Raw genomic sequence first — 26,261 nt, 5'->3', positions numbered from 1 at the left:
AACAAGGTCCAATCGAGGATCGATACCGACCGTACAACGGAAACCGCAGAATCAGTGAATCGAGACATAACCCGGGCAAAATAACAAAAGAAGTGATCGAGGTCAAGGGTCCCGGGGGCTGATGAACATTAGTAGGTTCGATAGGCCTGCCGGATCTAAGGAAGCACCCCGGTTATCGGAATATAACTTCAGCATTGATGCATCCGCCATCGTGTCGGCTATCGGACGCGTCAAAGATAATAAATATCCTCGGCTCATGCAGACTGATCCTGCCCAGAGGAATCCCAATCAAATGTGTGAATATTATGGCACCCATGGCCACAAAATGGAAGATTGCAGGCAACTAAGAGAGGAAGTAGCCCGGTTATTCAACAAAGGGCACCTTCGAGAATTTTTAAGCGATAGGGCGAAGAACCACTTTAAAAGCAGGGATTTCGGCAAGCAAAGCGAACAAGAAGAACCATAGCACGTCATTCACATGATCATCGGCGGCGCCGATACCCCTCAGAGACCGGTGCTTAAACGCACTAAGACATCGATATCGATACCCCTCAGAGACCGGTGCTTAAACTCGAGTCAATATCGAGCTCATAGACAAGAGTCGTTGCAATCCCACTAGAGGAGAGAATCTTGGCAGGAATTGTGGAAAAGCTAATTTATTATGGGTCTCCCACTATGTATTTTTAATTATATCTAAAGTAAGATCTCTCTACTATAAAAGGGATGATTATCATTTCTATAGGGGCAAGTTTTTTGCTTACATGGCAATTCAAGCACCATATTCTTCTATAGTGAAGAATTGTTCTTTCAGACTTCTAAAATTGATTCCACTTGTTTAGTCCTCAAATTTATCTTCTTTGCAACCTTATCTATTTTGCATTCTTTGTAATCCATACTTGATATTTCTATTTATCCTTACGATTTGTATTAAGTTGCACCACATATCCTTAGAACTACGTACAAATTCAACTCTATCCGTTTTTCGGGTAAACCGTAAGTTCTCTTAGTTCAATCACTACCCGTTTAAGATGCTCATTTGTAAATCAATTGAAGTTCATTGTAACTCAATGCATCAAAATTCATATGCACAAAATACAGTTTGCGTCCAAATCATAAACTATCCAATGTAGATCTTACCTTTACCTGCTTTGAAGAAAAGAAGATGGATGAAAAAATCTCTATGTCGCTGGTTGAATTAAAACAATGGCCAGAATAGTTTGTGTATCAGGCGTAGGAGTATCGGCTGAAATATTGCAATCTGTATTCTCCATAAGAACTATGTAGAATTATCCTCAAGATTGTTGGAAAAATTGGTTATTGAGAATAGGATTTGTCAAAGCTTGAGACGTGTTAAAAATATTGTCCTTAATGATATTTTGCCTACACAATAAAGAATAAATTAGCTGTATCCCCCAAGATTCAATAAGCTCTTCCAGTTATTAAATTGGGAACATAACTAATAGAAAATTTAATAAAGAAAGCCAACGTATAGGAAGAAGAAGATTTAGAAAGTTGTGTCAGAAAATTGTGTCTTTAGCTCTTCAAAGATCATGTTTATATAGGTGTTGCTCCAACGGTTAGTTAACAGCTAGTTTCCGACGGCTAGTTAACGACTAATTTCTAACTGCTAGTTTGACTATTTCAAGATGAGAGAAAGTTGATAAAAATAAGGGACACTTCCTTTTGAGATACCCACAAATTCCAACAAAACTTACGTTCATTCTATACATTATGTTTTGAATTACGTGTCTCGTATTCTCTTTAATAGTTTAAATTTTTAGATATGATGGTCACACACTTCAGCACGGTATTGAAGTGTTGGGTTCGAGTCTATTATTAAAAAATAATTCATGTGCTTGACTCATAAGAAAGTCAAGCCCTCTAGTGAGAAGGTGTGACAGAAATATAATTAAATAAATAAAAATGTACTCTATCTGACATTTTAAGCCTACTATAACAAATAATTGATTAAAGTAGCATTAAAGCCTATAAGTTTCATAATTTAAGAGTTATTCCCACTCCCATAAATTGTTGGTTGATTGATGATGAAAGATAATATGTTGGCGTTAACTCATAAATCATACTAGTAACTGATAATGTCCTTTTATTGCTATTTGTTACTAGAATTCTTTTTTTTAAAGACATGCTATTTGTTACTAGTATTCTTTTTTTTAAAGACAAGAGAAAAGAAATTAATAGTTTTAGTGGGATCCCCTAAAATCTGATTAGGCATTAGGGCCATTAATTAGTTGAATCATACTAAAGAAATCACATCATAACCACATTTTAGAAGTTGATGACTCTAGTCGTATCATCTAATTCTGCTTTTTGACTAGTTCAAGCACTGACACCTGCATCTTTGTTTCCATAATGATGTGGGTTATCATTAAGAATTTAACACTAATGCAAAAGTAAGGTCCAATGATGTCAACTACTCCGATACTTAATACTCATTACTTTAAAAAAAAGATTGACATTATTTTCTTATTAATTTATTTAAAAAAATTATTATTTTTTAATATTTTTTTAGTAGAAAATATTTATAGACACACAAATATTATGCCAGGTTTCATATTACAAGTTTCAAATTTTTTATAGTCATACAAATATTATGAATTATTTAAGACCACATATTTCAAAAGTTTTTTCTTTTTTATTAAAGTTTGTGCAAAATAAAACTAAGACAATCTTTTTGAAAAGGAAAAAACACTCTCTTCTTTTCAAAATGACTCAATACATAGACGGCCCTTGAATTTGTCAATTTTTTTGTTTAGACACCTCAATTAAGGGTGTTAACTATTGAACATTTGACGTTAAAAGAAAATGTTCCTATCAAATATCCAACTAATCGGTCAGTCCGCAAAACCAAGTGTGTAAACTTCACTTGCATATAATCAGACATTTCAGCAAAAATAATAAACAAACATTTAAAAAGAAATACACATTGCACTTAAAAAATGTTTACACATGCACGCACAATGTTTAAGCATAAAATTTTCGAACGAAATATTATTACATTGAGTTTGTAAATAAAGTGTTCTTTTTTGCTGACTAAAAATGCATTTTATTGAAAATAGTAAAGAAAATTAAACTAGTTCAGTACAAATAGGAACTATTAATGTATTCAAGAAAATAAATTCATCAGCCAAAGTCATTATTGTTAGTTGTTACTAATGTAAGCAAAGAGAGTTTCAAATTGCTTGTTTAATTTTCTCTCTCTTTTTCGATTGGTTATATTCTACAGTAACTAAAGTAAAGTCAGCAAATTCAAATTAAATTAAGATGTACTATCATATGCGACATACTATTAACTAGGTAAAAAAGAATTAAGAAAAAATCGTTTGAGACAGAGAGCTTTACCTAACGATACATTAGTCTCAATAAAAGAAATTCTCTCTCATAATCGACTCGAGAGAATGTTTCAAGACTAGCACGAGTCTAGATGAGTTCTGATATTGTCTTCCGAAACATTGATTAGACATGATATTAACATGAAAAAGAATAATATCCACCCAATATATTTTACACTTATTATGACGAAATTGCGTGGGGGACATAGCATATGGGTATAGTGGTACTGTCGCGAGGATTGTGACGGGGTAATAAGTATTATTTTATACTTAATTAAAAAAATTTGGTTCGAAAAATTGTCTTTATTAGGAAATATTTTACTCTCCAATATAAAATTTTCCGGCACGAATCAAATTTATAGCTTGTTTGGCCAAATTTCTTTTCTTAAAAAGTGCTTTTTTGGGGGCAGTTTTTTTTTTTTCATAGTTAAGTTATACCAAACTTTTAAATGGAAAAAAAATATTTTTTAATAAAAGTAGAAGTAATTTTTGAAAAACAGAAAAAATATCTCCTCGACAAAATCACTTCTTTGATTGTTTCTCAAAAGTGCATTTCTTTGGCCAAATATTGATTGCTTCTCAAAAATATTTTTTTTAAATTAATTAATCAAAAACAAATTGTATCTCACACGAATACTTTCCAAAATATACTTATTTTAAAAACTTGGCATAGAAGTACGAAGAAAAACTGGAATTCACTTGGTAATGATATTTCTCCTTCAACATAAAAACTTTGTGCCTGTTTAGAAAATAATAAAAAGATACTTAGTAATTACAACGTAGAATAACTCGCTATAGGGTATTTTTAATACGATATAAAAGGAAAAGAACAATCAATGCCAAGTCCGACTGATATGTTTTAATATACTCACGGTAGACTGTGAAGGAATGCTTGAAATAGAAAGTATTTGATCTTCAAAAGGTGCAACATTTAGTGTCGAAGGCGATGCTGATGTACTTTTGAGAGTGTATTCAATTAGCATCTGATTGTTGTCCTTTGCCGTGCGATGTAATAGTAGATATTGTGATTTTGTTTTGGTGTAATTTGGTATGAAACAATGGAACGTATTCGTGTGCAAATAAAACCTGTTTCATACCAATTCATTAACGTTGCTGCCTGCGGGTACAAAGGATCGATTAAGATTGAGGAGTTGAACCTTGTTGTTAGTCGGACGTCTACATGTCATATACTTGTTAATGAATAAAGGTCAAGATTAATGTACATGTGTGATGTAAATTAAGCTGTGAATACCTTGTTTAAAGTTAGAAACAGCTATTCGTTTTGCAACAATGACAGGGTATCTATGTAACTGCTGCAGTAGTTCAGTTCCATCTTTGTCAGCCAATTCTCCCCATATAGTAAACAGAAAAGGCTTTTTCCTATGAAATTAAGGATGTAGTGTTAAATGCATATTTTGTTGTTAGAGGTAGTTAAAGTGTGTATTACTTACTTGTCGTCTATAAGAATAGCTTCTTGAAATCTTCTATTTTCGCTGCCTTGATATTTCATGGTACCGCAATTTGCCACAACTGCCACTAGGTCTGCTTTAGAAAAGCATGAGTGTATAAAAGTAGGATGCAGTTAATTAAATTTGATAATGAAGAAGCACAAATATTTTTACAGCGGAAAATAAAATAGTATAAAGTCGTGTTTTTTACCGAATTCATCTCCTGGAATCTGTTTCTCGATATCGGCAAAGGACACCATGTTTAATCTTGAAGGCAACGGTAACATTGATTCTTCTTCATTGTTATCTATAACTTCTTCGACAATACTGAAGGTATCGAGGACCCATTCGAAGTTGTGCATGGGTATTGCAAAACGTGACGGTTCCCTAACTTTAGCTGCCGAGATGAGGTATGTGTGGAAATATTTGAAAAGGTTGTCATAATGTTCGACTTCAGGACCATATGTTATGATGCAGATTTGGTCTTCCTGCAATTTGTTAACATCTAAGATGGACAAAGTGTTTACAGATATGGTAGAAGCTTTACTATGTACTTGAGATGTTTGTGAACTTACGTTTTCGTCCTGGACGATGGTTGTTTGAAAGTTCACCCGGTGATCTCTGCTAATTTTTGGGCGGATTTTGTCAACAACTTGTATTTTACAAGTCCAATCTCTAGTAAATGGCGTGATTTCATGGATGGTATATCGATGCTCCATCTTTTGAGTATCTTGCAACCTGTGAAGAATGAAAATGTAGGACAAAGTAATTGACCCTGAGGAATTATATGAAGAAAACAATTGAAACAACTCAATGTTAGACATGACGGTAAGAGTAATTATGTGCTCCGTTGAGCTCATAGCTTGTCGATTTAGTTTGGATGATTTATTCTGTCGGAAAGTTATATTGGGTAATCTCATGTTTGAACATAAATGTAAAAAGTAGGGTGCTTTGGTGTAAAAAAATCCATATAGGTGATATTATTTAGTCGAGAATAAATTTTAGTCAATTATGATATTTCCCACGAGTCTTCTCAATAAAAATGATTTTGGTCTACCAAATACACCTAATTAAGTATAAATATCAAAATATTATCAGATAATAGTTGAGTTAATTCGATTGGACATGTAGTTACTAAACCCGCTATATGTCCCGTGATATTCTTGTCCTAATGATAATTATTAGGTATAATTATTTTGGATACATCTATATTTTGAAAGGTTTTACAAAATTACTTTGTCGAATAGAGTGAAGCTCCTTTCTAATTTGAATTGTTTACACATTTGTATTTTGGAAAAAACTCAGAAGACACGAAAAAACTTAAACCACTCCAGATTCTTCCTGGGCTTAAGAGTTCAGGAAGAACCATGAAAATGAATTATTAATAGCAAAAATCCAACACGTATGAAAATCAATTGGCGGAATATCGAATCGTCACCGACTATGATGTACCTAGACTCAAATTACCATCCCCTCCTTCCTATGGGAAGTAACAAATTAACCAAAATATAATAATGAAAGTCTAATCAAAGGCCTGATTCGTTGAAAAATTTTCTCAAACACTTACAGAGCCAAATGAAACAGAAAAACACAGGATGAGAACAAGAAAACCCATCAGAAAACAGTAGATAAATAAAATAGAAAAACACAAGATGAAAACAAGGAAACCCGGTAGAAAACAGTGATTAAAATGAAAAATCCAAACGAATTATAGAAAATTGCAAGATAATTATGAAATACAATACCTGAAAACAGTAGTAGCATAACCTTCTGCCAACCTGAAAAGAAGTTAGTTCCTCCTTTTCTATGTTACTACATGCATATACCCTGATGGTAATCGTGATTCCCGCTTGTTCTTGGTTTTATCCTCTAATTTCAAGTGGTACAATGGAGCGATGAAATAAAGTTCAACCTTGTAGAAGAAAAACACATGAATAATTACAGTGTAGATGAAAATTAAAATACAGTGAAGGAAGAAGGGAAGAAGAAGATTATTTAGAGAGACCAACTATGTGATGTCACTGTTAAACAAAATAATGACACGTCATGCATAAGTGTCAACAAAATTTACAGGTGTTGGTCTTGATTTGTGGTGTAAGCTAAAATTTAGCTTCAAATGACTGAGGTGTCACCGTAGTTAGTGCATTAAGAAACCATAGTGAACAATTAGATCATCTGATGGTGGCATTACATCATATTATAATACATATAGGTAACTATTGATGCAAATCAAAAGCTGGTTACATAACGCAGTGAAAACAGAACGGTATAGTGAAGGCAGTAAAATATTTATGAAGGAACTACCGAAATATTTTCTTTTGGCTAGTTAAATTATTTTCTTTTATTGCGCATGGGTCCAAGCATTGAGTTGCTTATTATTTTTCAAGTTGTGATTTGGGTTATTTGAATTATGTAGAAACAACTCAAAAATATATATTTTTCAAATAAAATTATATATCAATAGATATTAATTAATAAGCACGATATGAAATAATTTTTCAAATCTCGAGGTAGATAATATGTTTTCTTTTTTAATATTTATATCAATTCAACCCCTTGATTTTACAGCTTGCATTTTATTTTGCAGTCAATGTAAAAATAGTTATTTTTTTCAATATCACAACAAAAATAAATATGAGCAGTAACTATGATGGTTTGAACATGTAAACCAAATATATTTATTGATATTTTATAAATGGATATGTAAACGAACTAACAGAGAGCGCGTAATGATAAATAATTTTTTTGCTATTTGAATTACATGTTTTCAACTACAATTCAATTAAATCAACTACAATAATTGGTACTTGATTTTATTTATTCTTCACCCCCAATGTAGTTTTATTACATTTGGAAAGAAGTCATTCACAAAAAAAGTATTGAATTCTTTTTCATGAACTTTCTAAGGGCACAAAAATAATTTTGCAACGTTTTCCAAATTGTTTGTGATTTTACTATGAAAGCGCTGCCAAAAATTAGAAAGTTTTCTTTAGATTCTTAAAATGAAACAGTTTGACAGGTTTTTTCTTCTTAACTTTTGTCATGTTTGAATTTTTTCCCGTCAGAATAGTAGATCAATGGTACTTTTATAAGTTAAATTGTTTAAACGTTAGCAAATTTAATTTACTTTTGACGGGTTCTCAACTAAATTTTTTTGAGTAAAGTTAATAACAAGTTAACCTACTTTTAACGAAGACAATAGATATAATAGTGTATCCATATAATCCAGTTAAAATAAGTTATAATAATTTTATTTTATTAAAGTCTCCTATTTAGTTTTATAGAGTAGCGTAATATGGAGTTCACTAATTGAGTCCCCCATGTTTAGTACAAAATGCGGCTTGAAATAACAGAAAGGACAACGATAACCTTGTGAAAGCAAGCAAGGATGTTGAGCTAGATGAATATTTTAGGTAATAAACTGATATGTCATGATTTTTCCGATAAAGGAAAACAAACATAATGAAGCGAAGATAATCTGAAGCGTACAAAGTCGACATTTTCCCTTCAGTGGGAGCTTTTATTTGTTGATGGACGTTGATTCCACGGTTAGCAACACTCGATGCTGGAAGAGCTAGTTCGTTCGCAAGCCAAACCTTCACACATGTTCTGGGTCAACTGCAGCAAAGATGAATTTGCAACAATAGTAAGAAAAGACATTGAATGACTCTAAAAATATATAGGACTTCCATGACAACTATTTCCTCGGGTAAAGAAGTGAACAATTGCTTTTCACATGGTTTATCCTTGTAATGTAGCTTAATAATGAACCACGAAAATAATACTGAATCAGCTAAAATACATCAGAAGAGTATAAATGAGAAAACTGTGGTAGCAGTAACAAAAAAGGAAATAACAGCAGGACACAACCAACTAACATATCTAGACATCAGAGATAATGTAAATCATTTTTTCATAGAAAATCCTATTGTACCGACAATTGGAGTTATGATTGTTTACACGAAAACCACATTGAACCCCTTAAACAACAATAAGTTACCTGGGATATAAACGTATTTGATATAATTTCTATGACTTAACAAAAGAAAGAACTGGAATAACAAATATTTTCAGCATCGACAATTCGAGCAGCGACAATTTTCCCTTATTCAGGTTACATTCACAAAGATGTCTCACAAAATGATATATGTAGACACATTCAAATTTATGTGATATTTGTTACATCAATCTAATATAAGACTTTGTGGTGTTCATCAATTTTCTGCGTACAAGTTGGGGTCTTCGTCCAATCTATGGTTGCAAGTTAGACGATTCAAAGAATGTGTTACCTTTAAAGTATATCTACCGTCAGACTGTCCTTGAAGGTTACGTCATAAGCTTTTCAGAGGGGCTTCCTGCATCATGAAGAGAGCGAGAATACATTCAGTCCTTACAAACGGGAAACCTATGATACTGAAAAGTGGTCACGCGACTATAAAAAATCCACGTCAAACAAAGGGTAAAGCAACAGTCAAAAAAAGAGCAAAACAAAGATAATTTTTTTTCTAGGTAGCTTAGTTGATAAATTTCTCCATCAAGTAACCCAGAAAGAAGCCTGGCTAGAAGAAACATTGAATAGCAACTTTGTACCTAGAGGAGAAGAAATATAGGAGAATGACAACAAGTTTATAGAGAAAAGCATACAGTAGCTATCAAATAATGTCGCATAATAGAAGCATGTTTGGAGAGAAAAAGACACAGTAACTATCTAATAATGTCCCATTCTCATTTTAATCTGGTTTAATAATCATGTCCTTGCTTCAATATTAAAGATTAACATTTATATAATATATATTCTTAGATAAGAAGCTAAATATCAGCAATGCATACGAAGTCATGTCAATCATGATGCTTCATAGAGATTTCAAGCGATGGACATGAAGGTTTGGTGCTACCGGTTAGTTGGTTATGATAAAACCAAAAAGAAGTAATATAAAAACTGTATGATCTATGCAGCATCCTAACTTTGGAGTTCTGTAGACACAAATTTTAGCATACTATTATCCTATTGTAGTTTTTCAAATATTAATTTATGTGGTGGACGTACATTTTGAGGCCCACGGAGAAGCAGCTCAAATAAATAGAAATTTCTGCATAATCATATATGCATATCAGGCTTTTTGAGCAATATTTTTATAATGCACAGTCCTTAGTCATGTTCAACAGTTGAAGGATTCTCATTAGAAGGTCATGCAAGCTGTACAATATTTTTAATCAAAATTAAACCGCTCAACTCTGTTGTACGAAGAACTAAAAATAAAAATATTCATCTTACAGAAGTGAAAGCTACCAAGGAAAACCTAAGACTCAAAAATAAAACACATTATCCTTTTAGAACAGCAGAAACAGAGCTAGACAACTTGTATGGTACATGAAGGTCCCAAATATTGTATAAGATCTATATATGTACCTCCATGAATAGGCCGAAGGGTTGTCACATTTATACTACATAAATGGTTAGTCATTCATTTATGTATATAATATAAATAAACTTAAGGTCCGGAGTACCTTACAATGAAACATCTTCAAATGCCAAATGGCAAGCAAAGTCACTGTAGATTGAGGGCTGAGAATTTTTAACACATTAATCTTTTCAAAAGCATAATTCGCATTATGGCCTGAGAATTTAAACTGTACAATTTCATTACTATATCTATCTTTTGAGTATCTATGAACTTCGTTCTATTTTCATCTGTGTGATGATATATAATCTCTAGTAAAGTTCGAAACATTAAGATTATGAGAGAAAAATCTATTAACTACTGCAGCTTTTTCCAGGAAAAAACAGTTAATGACCGAAATTGTAAAAGTCAATTCGTAATAACAAAAGTGAAACACATTAGAAAAGCAAAAAGGCAAATATGAAATCGATATAGTATGAATCAAAAGGCAGTTCAAAAGTTATTAAAGCAAATCATGGCAGCAAGAAAGTCGAAGAAGTAGAGCAAATCAAAGAAAGATATAGAAGAGAAAGCGAGCTGAATTGAATACCATGGGAAAGAACTTTAAAATATGTCATAGCTCACTGTTTACCCAGAAGCAGAATTATCATCATGTGCTTCTCCAAAATCACCTATAATAACTATATTTACATGATGAGAAGTTTAAAAAACAGAAGGCACATCAAAAATAACTCCAGATTTTACTGTTTTTTTGTCTCTACTCAAAAGTAAAAAATACCATCTTACATAAACATAATTTATACCAAGGAATATGAATTGCATATCAAGTGAAATTGCTCGTATATAATTTTCTGGTAATACCATCGGGCAAAACTGGAAAAAGGTAGATAGAGATATCTCCTTGTGAAAAGGACTGAACTATTATTTGTTCTTTTATGTTAGCATGAAGATCCGAATGGTTTGTTGATCTTCCTGGGCTTCGCTGACATTAGGCAGTCCAGCTGTCTACTGTGCATAAATGGACCCAACAGTTATTACCAGATTTTAGGAAAACAAGGATTAGTCAAGTAACTTGTATTGTTCCAACTATAGAATGATAAGAACAGAAGAAAATATGGCTATCTGATGTAACAATCAGAGACAATTGTTTTGCAGTGTAGAACACATTCAGTTACCATTAAGTGAAAGTGAATCCAACACATAGGAAAGGTTGTTAATGATCAAGATGTCATAATATGCAGAAACCATATAACAAGAAGAATATAGTAATCAATAAAAGAAACTATAATGACAGTGAAATAAATTAGCCATTGACATAACTTTAGGAATCGATTTGTGATGAAAACACCTGTATATCATGAAGCACACTAGCTGCAAGTGTCACAATTAGCTCAACAGTATTTTGTATTATAGACGTAGCTGAACACTAAAATAATCATATTGACAAAAGGTTATATAAAAGAGTTCTGCAGGGCTACTATAATACTTCCAAATACTTTTAGCAAAATAACATGTCCAGCAGATGGCATTCACAGTCAGTAGCATATGTACAGTAGCAGACACATCTTGATACCAGCTGGTGTGTAAAATTAAAAACTCTATGGTTAGTAGGACGATTGATTGTTTCTTAAAGTTCTTCATATATAGTCTTTATAAAAAATACGTTTTTCATATTTAGTAAGAAACAATGTTTAAAAGAAATAATATTTGTGCCAAATCTTTTTGTTAATGAAAAATGCAGTTTTCCTTGGTGTCATTATCTTCTAGGTAGAAGCTTACCTGAACTTGCCAGGATAATCCACCTAAGTGTAAAGTGCAAAGTGGGAAGAAGAAGAAGAAGAAGAAGAAGAAGAAGAAGAAGGAGAAAAACCTTAAGGATGATACAACTTTACAAAGTGTAGATTAACAGGAAGATTTTCCAGTTGTCAAAAGAATTACATGTGTTAAGTTAGAAAACAGGGAAATTATTTCGCAGAAAGTAATCTCCACATGAGATGGAGTAATAATTTTCGTCATATCTATTTGAAAAGTGATGAAGAAGGTGTAAAATCAAGTATGTACAAATAATCAATAACAATGAAAGGACCGTGGAACAACAACAAAAGAAAAGAAAAGAAATTGAATCTAAAGGGGAAGATAAAACTCAATGAGTGCAAACTAAATCAAAAAAGAAAGTGAACAAATTAATAATAGCACACTGAACTATCCACATATACACTTATACAAACACATATAACCAGTGATAAAATTTCAGCATGCAAAATTGTGTTTCAATGTGCCACTGGAATGTATACTCCAAATGAGTAAGGGAAGAAGCTCCCAATCATCAACGGTCTGCCAAAACATGAAGGAATGAAGCTCCTAACACCAATTGAATAGGAGGAATACATCAATGGCATGAATGTTCCTAGAAAAATCATCAACGTGCATGATCTATGCAATCGTGAGTGTGCGTCCATATTTTAACATTTATAGATCCATTTTGAATTACATCGTGAGTGCAATGTAACGGGAATGTTCTTCTCATCACATGGATAGGTTGTTGAGTATCCATTTAGAAGATTAAGTTGTATCAATTTTTAAGCCTCAATGGTTTGTTGAAGATGCTATTCATATTCCTGTATAAATCACATTATCAAAAGTAACAAACTTTTGCAGAAGACACTACTAAATTCTACCATGCTTATACGCCAAACAGAGTAGCATTAGTTAAATGTGAATGAAGGTATTGACGCAGTCATACAACCAATAATCTAAAAAAATTATTTGGGTTAATATACATATACACCCTATAATCCAAAGAATTACATAAATGACCGACCAACAATATGTGATATTTCGCAAGTTCGCCCATATATTTTTTCATACATATATATGTAAAGATTATATAGATAGAAGTATTAGTCCATATTGTTTCCTAGATATTCTTATGTTGAAATCTGAGTAAAACTTCCACATTTCATGGTTTCTAGTTGTTCCTTCATTTATTTTGTATGTTTGTCATCTTTGCAGCATGTTGTCGATGTATTTGATTCAAGGTTATTTGTAGTTATCTCATCTAATAAACTTCAGTTCAATAAAGGTATTCTTTCGTGTAACATTTCATGGTAGAACCATGTGCCTAAGAGGGCGAGGACTTTAATAGCCATAATTCTTCCCCCGGTTCTACCTCTACCTTTGGTCCAAATATTTGTTATTGTGAGCAGTATAGTTGTAGTCTTCTCCTAAAGTTACTAAATTGCTCGACGCAAATAACTATAGTACTATACCTATTGTAGAAAACTTCACATTTCAAAGCACCTAATCCATTTATCGTAAACAATATTCCACCATTTAAGATTGAGAAATAAACTACTCAAAGAAAAATCAACATCTTGCTAACATGGCTACTACACTACTCTAAAGAACACCTAATAACTAAAGAGAAACCACATAATGGAAGCCTCCCGTTATTCTGTAGGATGAGAACAAGTGCCCCAACATTTGTGACTGAGATATAAACTTAGACCGGGCTCCAAAAAAAGAGTGAGACACAAGATATTGAAGTTATAATATAACTATTTTTCTTCCGTTTGAACTTTTATTTTGTATTCAAACAAACCCACACAAGGAAATCGTTATTTTTCTTGTGTTTCCTTTATTTTATCTTTTCTAAAACTCAACTGCTCATTGCTCTTTTGGTGTGCAAAAGGATACATAAGAAGATATAGCAGTAAAGGGCGAGCGAGTCACTAAGCAATTGCTTGTGTGACAGGAATTAAAAAGGAACACACACTGATTCAATTACATTTTCTCCCTCTTTTTTGTCTGGCAAAGTTTATTTTTGCTTTCTTGTATACTAATCAAGCAATCAACTACTCAATTTTGAACTGATTGGATTAGTAATTATTTCATTCTAATAGTGAATTCATATAAACAGCTATTTGAATCTAAGTATCGCAAGCGCAAAAAAAATGTAATTTTTTAACATGCTTCTAGGTTAACATCTTACCGATTGTACTGCAGACAATTCCCAGCACAGTGCATCACTAACGTCTTCTTAAGTTGAATTTTTAGTGTCAATAAATTGGAAAGCTGATTTTACTTAACCACCAAGTTGATAGTTTGTACATGCAAAATTTACTTATAAAAATATATGCAAAAAATAATCTATGCATTATGGAAATAGCAAAAGAATCCATCTCAAATACACACAGGCCATCAGCCTTTGAGAAATATGTTAAAGCCCCAAATACCCTAATTATCTCCAAATAAACTGACAGAAAATAATTGTAACAACGTCAACGCACAAGTGAGAAAACGAGAAGCACATAAGCTAATAATTGGAAATTTAATTGACAGAGAACAAAAATAACAAATTCAACATTCACCTAAGATGAAGAGATCAGAGATCGAATAAAGAAACAGAGGTATTTGATGATATATACGATCAACAAAAAACATAGTAGAAGCGAGAAGAAAAATATAGCAAACAGTTAGTAATTCAAGTGAAGCGGTCTCCTCGTCCTTGCTAAGTCGACTGATAAGTTTGGTCGTTCAAGTATTTTTTTCAAAATAATAGAGAAGATAGAAATATGCATAAGAAATTTAACAAATATGGTAATTCATTGAAGAATTTTCTCAAACACCTAGAGAACTTTAATAGAAATGGTATTTGTTCAAGAATTGTCTCAAATATTCCTCAAGACAAATACAGATAAAGATGATACAAGAGATGGTAGAAGGGATACCCAGCAGAAAATATGATTGAAGGAATAAAATACATTGCAGTACAAACTTGAGAGTCCTCAAGACAAATACAGATAAAGATAAATCAAGAAAAGGTAGAAGGGATACTCACCATAAAATAGGATTGATTGACGGAAGAAAACATATTGCAGTACAAACTTTTGCTACTGAGGCAATGCCTCACGTGCACACTATATTGTCCACCTCAACATTTTTGTTCTGTAAATAAAGAATCGTAAAAAGAAATAAGTTCGAGTAAAGGCGCATACAATGGAAAATGTTTTTTTGTAATAAAGTAACTCAGAAGAACCATAAAACAGATATACCTTAATAATTTTGGAAGATCCAATATATGCTGGTTTACTAATCATCATGCATTCTAGAATTGTAAAGCATAGATAGACAGTAAATCCTTCTCCTTTTTTCGGGCTTGGGACCGGCTGTGGTGCAGTAGTGTAATCGAAACACAAGCGGAGTTAAAAACTTAGTTTTTTCATTGTTGAACTAAAGATCATTAGGTCTCCTATGAGAAAGCTTTCTGAATAATTTCGTCATAAACCACATTATATGTTGAATGATCATCAGTACTGCCCGCTGTAGATGGTCGAATTAGTATTTTAACACAGTTTGAACTTTTCGCTCTTGATAAAGCAACATAAAACTGACCATGAGAAAAAACAGGTTCACATAAGTAAATTCCAACAAAATCTAATGTTTGACCTTGAGCTTTGTTTATGGTCATAGCAAAGCACAATCTTAGGAGAAATTGTGTTCTCTTAAATTGAACAGGTATTTTTTCATCTTGTGATGTTAACAATGGTATTCTCGGAATAAATACATGTATATTTTTGAAATCACCACTTTCAATTTTAGCACTTATGACATGTGTTCTAAAGTTACAGCATGTTAACCATGTACCGTTGCATAAACCTTCGCAAGGATTTAGATTTCGTAATAATATAACAGGACAATTTTCCTTTAAAGTTAACTTATAAGGCGGTAAACCAGGAGGATCTAAACTATGTAGAAAATCTTCAAACTGGCTTTGATCGTTCGGGTCAATAGTTTCATCTACTGCAACAAATGTTTTAGACCTTTATGGAAATTTAGTGATCAACATATTATTTATTTCATTTATAAAGTCATTCTTCGTTGTTAAAATAACACGAGAGGTTATCATAGATGAATCAGGAGAAAATGCGCGCAAATCAGGATAAGTTACACTAAACAATGCATCTAAGGATTCTTCTTCGGTCGTAAAAGGAATAACAAAAGAATCAGGAATCTCTATTTTGTCTTCACAGTTAGTTCTTTCTGTTCCATTTCCAATTCGGAGTAAATATTCACAAAAAGAAGGATCTGTTCTTGCGCGCATATTTTCAGATAGGCATAATTTCTCGAGCTTATTCCAAATTTCAGAATACAAGAAGCTTTCATAAATAAAATCTTTTTTTTCCATTTCGAACAACTGGTAGAGTTTGTCTAAAGTCACCTCCAAATACGACAACTTTACCACCAAACATTGTATCGACGTCCATAATATCTCTTAGAAGTGCATCAAGAGCTTCAATTATATTCTTTTTTGCCATTGATGCCTCATCCCATACAATTAATTTCACATCTCTAATTAGACATACCAGCAAACTCTGTTTACTAATATTGCAATGAAAATTATCATCTATATCAATAGGCATTTTGAACCGTGAGTGAGCAGTCCGTCCTCCTGGAAGGATAGAAGCTGCCACACCAGAAGTTACAGTTGCTAAAGCTATAAATCCTTGAGACCGGATTGTTGCTAATAATGCACGGTATAAAAAAGTTTTACCTGTTCCTTCAGGACCATCGACGAAGAATGTTCCTTATTTTCCAGAAAATACTCTATCAATTATTGTATTATATGAGCGTAATTGTTGAACATTCAATCTCTTCGGTAAAAGTAAGTCTTGTTCACTAACAATTATATTTCTTTCAAAATGAATATCCTTTGCATCCTTTGCAGTTTCGAAAGCTCTAATATTCTTTGGAATAAGCTTATACTCATTTATGTCGTGTCCCATAGAGTGCAAGATATCATTGATATGGCTTAAAACCTTATGCCGAACACCTTTTTCTTCAAAATCAGATAAATGTTTGAAGTCTTCGGACATTGAATCTTCAAACATTTCCCATAATGTTTTTGGATCAGCAGGATTGCAATATACTAACAGTGTGGCAAATAAGCGTCTCAAGCTATATGGCATTTGATAGCTAACAGCCTCTAACATACATTCAATTAGACTATTGCTACAGTATAATAATTCTCTTTTTTCTGCTGATTCTCTAAATGTACTACAGGGTACCTCGCTAACAGTGCTAAGATCTTTATATGATTTAGGCCCTCTCACGTTCATCAATAATAACCTGAGATAATACCTCTCTCCTTCTGTTGGATGATATGTTACAACACGTCCAATTACGTTACGTTTTTGCCGACGTGTCCACGTTCTATATCCTGGAGACCATACAAAATGTTCTGAAAATTCCTTATACAATAATTGCATAGCTATAGCATGTTCATTAGTTCTATTCATAGCAAAAAATTCAGTCAACATTGTTTTTCTAATCATCGGATTATTTAAAATTCTATTCACAGTTTCACCACTTTTAAAAGAAACAAATTGCTGCCCTTCTAAATGTAATTGAAGATGATAAACAGTCGGAGTCATTTCACTAATAGAAAAACCAAATAAACGCCATGCCGCTTCTGGGGGTGTTACCCATCTAGCAGATCGATATTCTTTTATTTCATCTATTTCTTCATTGTTATGTATACAGAAAGCAATTTTATCATGTCCCTTGCAAATGTATTTGTAAATATATTTTACAACTTTAATATCAGAACAAACTTCAATATTCATATGACAATCAAACTTACAAAGTAAGTAAGGATTGTACGGGACAACCCATGAATTGTCCAAATATTGTTCCCTTATATGTACAAGTTTACCTGTGCTTCGTCTTCTATAAATTGGATATGAATTTTTTTCTTTTGATGTTTGCTCAGCAAAATCTTTTAGATAATTAAATTTACAAAGCCCTCTTTTTCCCATACATGAATTTGTAGGATTTAAATCACCACACGGTCCGTGCATCATATGTTGAAGAACACGTGAATAAAGGTGCTCTTCAGTATTACAATCAGGCAACTCCGCACAAACAAACTTATCATAAGATTCAGGTGCTAACAATTTGTACTCACCAGTAAGTATGATAAGAAAATAAGCATGTGGAAGACCACGTTTTTGAAATTCTATAGTATACATAAAAGCGGCAACTTTTCCAAAGATTTTTTTTTTCAAGATATCTGCTTTTAATTCTTTTACTTTTCCTCTGAATACTCGTGATACTAAATCAGGTCTATTTTGAGTTTCATCTGTTGATAACAAGTGTTGTTTTATTTCTGGCCAAGATGGATTCCATGTCATAGTTAAAAAAAAATCAGGTTTTCCAAATCGTTGCACTAATGCAATAGCATCCATATACCGTCGAAGCATATCTCTTGGCCCTCCTATGAAAGTAACAGGGATGAATGTTTTCTTGCCAATCTTGGAAGCTTCTGTTTCACCAAATTTTAAAAAATCAATAAGTCCTTGTAGCACATCCATTCGAAACAAATCTTGATTAAAAAAATAAAAATCTAATCTTTGTGTTTCTAGCTTTATGAACACATCTACTATGAATTGTTGAAATAATCTTCCATAATTTAGGACCTCATTTTTTTCATCCTCTCTTATCTGAAATTTGTAACAATAATACTCACGACAAGAAACTGTCTCTCTTTTTCGTTTTCCTTTTTCCATAGTTTGAGCTTCCATATCAAGAAATCCATCAATGGAACACATGTTCTTTACACTCGATAATTCTTCATTTTTACAATAACGTTGATCTGTTCGTACAATTTTTTTAATACCACAATGCCACCCGTTTTGACCGTATGGAAATAATAACGGATATTGTAATGCATCATAACATCCATAATAATAGTTTACTGATTGAGTCTTGTCACTATGTGTGTAAATATGAATATGAGGCGTAGAAACAATATTGACAGCATTATCATGTACCCATATTCCAGCTACCTCTGTTGTAGTTGGTAGATTATTTACACGTTGATCTGACTTTGGTTCACATTTAAGCGCGATATAGCAATCAGATAGTTTCGGAACGTTTGTCAAGGATTTTAAGAAAATGGAATATGGATTAATTGAGAGCACATGCATAAGCCTTTTTACAATTGATTCATTAATATTTCTCGAACAAGCCATTATGTTAGCAAGTTCATTTTCGTTATCATAAAAGTATAATTGCATATTCTTTCCTTTTTTATCAAAAGGAAGTAAATCAGGTATAAAACGATACATTTGTCCCTGAACTCGAAACGTATATATACCATGATATCTCCTCGCTAAATCTTTATCATTGGTTACACCAAGTGACGTAAAGGCAAACATATTGTTGTATGTTCTAATGTAGGTTCGAAAGTGCTTAGCTTCTTCAGTGTTACCTGTGTACAAGTCTGATAATTCATTAGGCAGGTCATATGAAACTAACTTAACTGACCCGCTGCCACAGCAAAATCCAGGGGGTTCATATTGAAACCTTTTTGCATTGCAAAATTTATAGTTTGGAACATCTTTTAATCGTGCATAATCCACATGTTTGTCATTATTTTTCTTATGGATTAATTTGGTGAAGGTATCACCTGTATGTTATAAGTATTGTTAAAAATAAAGACATGGAAAATATTCTACTAATGAATAGTGTTACTCTAGCATGAAAGAAATACTAACCTTTGCCTGTGACATCGAGGAACAAATTTTGTTGTCCCTTAGATGCACGCGATGTTGATCCTGGGGCACAACTTCTCACAATTTAGATGTATACCTAAGCCGTGATGTGCTAAGAAACATGTTCATAGACGTTCTAGGTTTACCTCTTTCAAATACAGAAAACGGATGAGCGGTATTTTTTCCCTTATCAAAAGAACTTGAGAAAGTATTAACATCATGGTTGCTGCCAACTGCAACAAATATGAAACACATTTTACATTTAATATATTCAATCAAACACGTCATAGCCTGCTCTGCTTATAAAATAATTACTTAGTAAAATATGAATATTTTTCTGTCTGCTGCTACACTAACATAACATAAACAAAAAGCAATAATTCAGTCTAACCTTGGACGTCGGCAGAAGAAGGCTCTCTTATGATAAGAGCAGTATGTTTTCGAATCATAGGGTAACATTGATACATTACTTTTTCATCTGGATCAATTGCCGATTTTATCGAACTATTCCATTTTTGCCGTTCAAGTTCTTTGGTGCGGCATTGTAGTAACATTGCCTCTTTTTTATCAGGCAATATTTGTCCATAAATATCACGTCTTCTTATATTCTTATCAGAGTTTGTATGTTCTGCATATGGCCGTTTGTTTCTTTGGCCGGAATACATTGTTTCACAAGCTTATTAACGCAAGATAACTGCATTTATAACAATCAAACCAAAAAAAGCGTCAGTAGACCCTAAGTAACACATTTTATTGTTCATTCTACTGCTAAATAATAGAAATATAATAACCCGTTGGGGTTCAGCCTTTTAAAGAGAAATCTTTTAAAGAAAGTTGAATAGCAGTGGAAAAATGAAGAGGATTTAGAATTCACAGAAGAAATGCAAAATAAATAAATTAATAAAAACAGACAACAAATCAGAAACCAATCTCACTTTGTTTTCACTTTTCTTAAACGAATCTTAAGAGTAAAATGAAGAAAATATTGCTAATCAAGCCAAAACCCCAAAGATCTGATATTTTTGCAGAAGAAGAAAAAGTAGAACAGAAAGCATAAATAAAATAAAATACCGGACTAAAAAACAGACAACAAATCAGAAACCAATCTCACTTTGTTTTCACTTTTCTGAAACGAATCTTAAGAGTAAAATGAAGAAAATATTGCTAATCAAGCCAAAACCCCAAAGATCTGATATTTTTACGGAAGAAGAAAAAGTAGAATAGAAAGCATAAATAAAATAAAATACTGGACTAATTGGAATAAACCTGCTCTTTGTGGTAGATGAGAATCGGAAAAGGCTAAGTGTTGTAATTTCGTTGAATTATTAGGTGAAGTCTGCTAAATTTTGGGGCAATTGATGATGTCCTCTTTCCTTCCTTCGGTAATTTTTGGTTATTGCAAACAGATGTGGAGTAAGTTGTGTTGAATGGAGGTTTTAGGTTTGAAGAATAGGGAGGCCACGCGTTGGCTAATGGCAGAAAGAGTCAGCACTTAAGCTGTAAATTAATGAAATTACAAACATACCCAGACAAAGTTAAATATTCAAGGGAACACACACGTTGACGGAGAGGTGCCTGTGTTCCCTCTTCTAATAAGTAGGAATATATATATATATATATATATATATATATATATATATATATATATATATATATATATATATATTCTGTGCACAAAACCAACAACAAAATCAAAGTTCTCTCTTTTTTGTATACCAATAATTATTATAGACACCCTTTTAGTTTCTTGATTTTCGTCACCACTATTTATTTAAGTAAAATATGAAGATGAGCAGTAGCAATTTGGGAAGTTCAAAGAGGAAGCTAATTTCAAGCAGAGGGCTCGGAGGAGTTCTTAGGCAGCAGAGAGCCAGGCTTTACATAATCAAGAGATGTGTGGTCATGCTCCTTTGTTGGCATGATTGAATTAAATTAATTAAACTCCACATAACCCTTTCAACAAAATTGGGTTATGGGATTTGTCCATAGTCTTTTTATTCTTCTTTTTTCTCCCCACTTCTTGGAATTGTATAGAGAGTAGCCTATATTAGGTAGCAGTAAAAAGGCATTTAGCAATTTTGTACTAAATTTAGGCCCTAGTGGTCTCTTGCATACATCGGATAGCTTCAATCAAAGACAATATCCATTTTGATGATTAACTGAAGTTTTAACTTCGATACCACGCAAGAGGGGTAATTTGTGTGGTGTCCAATTTTTCGCGTGCACAGATTATAGAAGAACCTGGTTCTACTATGTGTTCCTTATATTACTGTTGCGGAATAATAAATGCAGAATTTAAAGAATACAAGGACTTTTACGTGGAAAACACCTGGCTCAAAAAGTGAAAAAATCACGACCTTCTTCCCATTAGAATTTTTCCAAAACTCTTCACTAAATCACTGAGCCAAAAACTGCATTTACAAAATACTTTTGTAAACCTAGGATTAACTCTAATCCCGTTGTGGCACACAGCCTCTAACTGTTACGACAACTTCAAGTTAACTCTAACTTGAATACTCCGAGTACCTATTACAATTGCCTCTAGATAAAGCTGAAAGGTACAATATGAAAGCACCTACTACAATTGAACTAGAATAAAAGACAGACGCTTGGAACTGGTTCTTCTATCTGGTTCATGTAGCTTCAGGTTTGCACACTTGAATCACACATGAACTGCTTGCAAAATGCCTTGCTATTTTGCTCTCAATTCACGTTTAACTTCTGCTTTTGTGCGTTACTTGTAGAATGAGAACATCCTGCAATATATAGAGTTAGTAGATGAAGAAATAACTAGAGTTCTAATGCTACTCTTCCTTGGTAGAAGAGTTCTAGTTGATCCCAACTTCTAACTCCTTCCTTATCTTGAATAATATTCTCTTTGAGTAAGGAGTCCTTCTCCTTATCAATTATGCAACCTTTTCGATCAGTAGATATCAATTATGCCAAATTAAGTTTATCTCCTTCACGTGCATCCCACATGCTCGAATCTGCCAGTATCTATATACACAAGGGATGGACCTGGTTCATGCCTGAGCTTCCTTTGTCAATCTTCAAAACTAAACTTCACTTGGGCCAACAAATTCCCCCATTTTGATGATGACAAACTCTGTGCTTTTCATAAGCTTAGGCCCTGTTTCAACTTAGCCCAGCATCAACATAATGTTAAAACAATTTTTCTTTTTATCACTTATCATCAAGGACCAGGTTCATTAGGTTATAAACATCATTGTTCAAAGTGTAAAGCACAACCTTTTTTCCCCTTTTGGCATCATCGAAAAGTTGCATAAAAAATAATGTGATTCCCAGATTTTAAAACGTACTCATGGCCATTGGGGCTATTTCAAATGCATTCATGGATTAATCATCATAGATCAAGCTAAGAATTTTAACCATCAAGGAAATATAAACAAACAGTTAGAGTAGAAGAGAGTGAATTTCATTGATGATTGATACGATTCTTCCACAAAGCATAAAAAGAAATAAATATACTGAAAATATAAGCAAACACAACAAAAAATACCGAACTAGGTCACTGGTTGATCTACACTAGGCTAGGAGGCTTAAGACTGAGAAGAACTAGGTGCTTGGTTTTTGGCTGGAAGGAGTTTCAGCATATCCTGAAAAATGCCATCATTCTTCTCCTTTTCTCTTGCCAGCTCAGTTCTGAGAGCATCTCTCTCAGTCTCCACCTCTACCAACCTCTTCTCCAGCCTCTCAATCTCAGCATCCTTAGCCCCACTTTTTTCAGTAGGTCTGCAGGGGTTTCCTCTACAGATGAATCAGGTTCATCTCTATTTTTCCCAAGTTGAACCAACCCTTCAGCAGCTTCGCCAGACCCACTTCCCCCTGTTTTCTTTATACTCTCCTCTACTTCAGCAGATTTTTCTCCCCAAACAACCATTGCATCTGTGTTTTTGGTTAAACTAACAGGAGTGGGTGAAGAATCAGCCACTCTTTTACTTTTTTCCCTCACAACACTCTTAACTACCTTGCTCTTTTTTTCTTTTCCCTTCTTATTTTTACCACCAACTTCTCCAGATTCAGTACTTTCAACGTCTGCTATAGACCCTACTAGTACAAACCTATTCTCCAAATTTGTACCTGTTCAATTTCAGAAGAAACAGTTTCTTCCCCCTCAGTAGCAGATTCATTAGATTTCTGGGGTTCTTCTTCCTTACCCGCTTTTAATTTTTTTTATTTATTTTCTTGAGTTGTTCTCTCCCCGCAACAACCTTGCGAGCAAGCATCTTTACTCTTTTCTTAGAGGTTGGGGTGGTGGAAGGGATGATAGTGAGTGTGAAAGTTTAATCAAACTGAATTTCAGTATTGAAAAGACTTTGGAGTGTATCCCTAGAATCTAGGTACTTTAATTCGGTTGGGACTCTTTTGAACAGAACTGGTTCACTTGTAACGGATAATTCCAAAAGGAGTTTGGAATTAAGTAGGACTCTGCTCATGATCCAAATATTATTATTTCAAATTATACAGAGTGTAGAAAATATACCGTGTTATCTTGATGAACCAGGTTCTTCACTGATAATTCTCTTGTGTAAGTCTAAATTTGCCATAATAGAGAAAATATCATTAAAGATTAATTAGTTATTTTAACACATGGCACAAGAGTATACTATTAAAAGTACGAGTCTGAGTAAAAATTAATCTAATTATATATACATTTTCAGATTTTCTAACCAAAAATAATTTTTTTTTCAAATTTTTTTTTCGTGGTGAATTCTGAACTGGTCCTTTTAGGTGATCTTAACCATCCCTAATTCTAATACGTTCCTTTCAAAGTGATCTCTACTTAGGGCTTTCATGAAGATGTCAGCTATTTGCTTGTCAGTAGCACAAAATTCCACAGTGATCAACCCTTTTTCATAGTTATCTCTCAAAAAGTGATGCCTAATATCTATGTGCTTAGTTCTCTTGTGATGAACCGGGTTCTTGGTCATACTAATTGTACTAGTGTTATCACAAAAAAATGGGGATACAACCAATATTAATTTCAAAGTCCATTAATTATTATTTGATCCATAACAATTGAGCACAACTTAAGGCATCAACAACATACTCAGCTTCAGCAGTAGATAAGGCCACTGAATTTTGCTTTTTGGTGGCCCAAGACATAAGACATGAGCCAAGAAAATGTACCATACCTGACGTTCTCTTTCTATCCACAAGAAAACATGCATAATCAGCATATCCTACAAGATTAAAATTACTACCTTTTGGATACCAAAGACAAAGATTAGTGGTGCCTTTTAGATATTTCAAAATTCTCTTGACAGCAGTTAAGTGAGACTCCTTCGGATTTGCCTGAAATCATGCACAAAGGCCTACACTGAAAACAATATCAGGTCTACTAGCAGTGAGATATAACAATGAGCCAATCATTCCCCTATACAACTTCTGATCAACAGATGAACCTGTTTCATCTATATCCAACTTTGTAGCTGTTGCAATAAGAGTGTCAATTTCTTTGGAATCTTCCATTTTAAACCTTTTAAGCAACTCTTTTACATACTTCTGCTGATGGATCATAGTTCCATTTGAATTTTGTTTAATTTGTAAGCCTAAAAAGAAGTTAAGCTCACCCATCATGCTCATTTCAAATTCACTCCCCATTAGTTTAGCAAATTCTTTACTTAACTTATCTGTAGTTGATCCAAAGATTATATCATCAATATATATTTGAACTACCAAGAGATCTTTACTTTTTTCTTTCAAGAATAAAGTATTGTCAATTTTACCTCTCTTGTAGTTATGCTCAAGAAAAAACTTTGATAATCTTTCATACCATGCTCTTGGCGCCTGCTTGAGCCTATAAAGTGCTTTGTCAAGTTTGACATGATCAGGACTCCCCTTGCATTCAAACCCTGGAGGTTGCTTGACAAACACTTCTTCCTTTAGATAGCCATTAAGGAAGGCACTCTTGACATCCATCTGGTGAAGGGTGAATTTCATGTAAGCAGCAAAGGCTATGAGGAGTCTTATTGCTTCCAACCTTGCAACTGGAGCAAAGGTTTCATCTAGTCTATGCCCTCCTCTTGGCTATATCCTTGAACTACCAATCTTGCCTTGTTCCTTGTAACTGTTCCATCCTCATCAAGCTTATTTCTGAAGACCCATTTTGTGCTAATTACTGATCTGTCCAAGGGTCTTGGTACCAGATGCCAAACTTGACTCCTTTCAAATTGGTTGAATTCATCCTGCATTGCATTTACCCAGTATGTATCCTGCAAAGCATCAACAATATTTTTAGGTTCAATAAGAGATAAGAAGGCATCAAAAGCACAAAGATTTTTTTTTAATGAAGATCTGGTTTTGATTCAGAGGTTGGATCAGTGATTATGTTCTCAATGGGATGAGAACTTTGATACTTGTAAGATTTTACAACCAACTGGTTTCCCTTTGATGTTCCTTCAATGCTTTGTTATTGTGGAACAGATTCATGGACAAGTTCCCTTGAGGTTTGAGAATCATTTCCTCTTTGTTCTATTCCCCCTG

At 33.2% G+C, this 26,261-nt stretch overlaps 2 protein-coding genes across 15 annotated transcripts; one reads left to right on the top strand and one right to left on the bottom strand.

Moving 5' to 3' along the window:
* Positions 1 to 4,446: 4,446 nt before the first annotated feature.
* Positions 4,447 to 21,335, bottom strand: LOC104110135 (uncharacterized). Of its 14 annotated transcripts, none has more exons than XM_070199710.1 (15): positions 21,021 to 21,335; positions 20,146 to 20,448; positions 19,901 to 19,987; positions 19,758 to 19,817; positions 15,041 to 18,523; positions 11,062 to 11,208; positions 10,790 to 10,880; positions 8,982 to 9,153; positions 8,288 to 8,416; positions 6,544 to 6,710; positions 5,374 to 5,536; positions 5,010 to 5,286; positions 4,802 to 4,892; positions 4,603 to 4,730; positions 4,447 to 4,526 (listed from the first exon to the last, which is right to left on the bottom strand). In XM_070199710.1, the coding sequence occupies exons 2-5, from the start codon at positions 20,417 to 20,419 to the stop codon at positions 16,788 to 16,790; spliced, it is 2,157 nt and encodes a 718-aa protein (XP_070055811.1). In that variant the 5' UTR covers positions 20,420 to 20,448; positions 21,021 to 21,335; the 3' UTR covers positions 4,447 to 4,526; positions 4,603 to 4,730; positions 4,802 to 4,892; positions 5,010 to 5,286; positions 5,374 to 5,536; positions 6,544 to 6,710; positions 8,288 to 8,416; positions 8,982 to 9,153; positions 10,790 to 10,880; positions 11,062 to 11,208; positions 15,041 to 16,787. The 14 variants fall into 14 exon arrangements, with proteins under 14 accessions (XP_070055811.1, XP_070055808.1, XP_033515577.1 ...); XM_070199707.1 differs by having other exon boundaries at positions 9,088 to 9,153; XM_033659686.2 differs by having other exon boundaries at positions 9,088 to 9,153; positions 11,062 to 11,205.
* An 85-nt stretch (positions 21,336 to 21,420) lies between these two features.
* On the top strand, positions 21,421 to 21,705 carry LOC104107703 (small polypeptide DEVIL 6-like). Its single transcript, XM_009616580.4, has one exon. It carries the CDS (start codon positions 21,537 to 21,539, stop codon positions 21,678 to 21,680), a length of 144 nt encoding a protein of 47 aa, XP_009614875.1. The 5' UTR covers positions 21,421 to 21,536; the 3' UTR covers positions 21,681 to 21,705.
* Positions 21,706 to 26,261: the final 4,556 nt, after the last annotated feature.

The sequence above is a fragment of the Nicotiana tomentosiformis genome, chromosome 4 (genome assembly GCF_000390325.3).
Source record: "Nicotiana tomentosiformis chromosome 4, ASM39032v3, whole genome shotgun sequence".
Classification (NCBI taxonomy): domain Eukaryota; kingdom Viridiplantae; phylum Streptophyta; class Magnoliopsida; order Solanales; family Solanaceae; genus Nicotiana; species Nicotiana tomentosiformis.
The sequence above is the reverse complement of the archived record's forward strand: the minus strand, read 5'-3'. Positions and strand labels throughout refer to the sequence as shown.

Coding starts and splice junctions, on each gene's coding strand:
- LOC104110135 (XM_070199710.1), bottom strand. CDS start 20,419: ATGTATTCCGGCCAAAGAAACAAACGGCCATATGCAGAACATACAAAC. Junction 19,818..19,900: donor GTTTTCTGTATTTGAAAGAG/GTAAACCTAGAA, acceptor GTTGTGCCCCAG/GATCAACATCGCGTGCATCT. Junction 18,524..19,757: donor CCTCGATGTCACAGGCAAAG/GTTAGTATTTCT, acceptor TTGGTGAAACAG/AAGCTTCCAAGATTGGCAAG.
- LOC104107703 (XM_009616580.4), top strand. CDS start 21,537: ATGAAGATGAGCAGTAGCAATTTGGGAAGTTCAAAGAGGAAGCTAATT.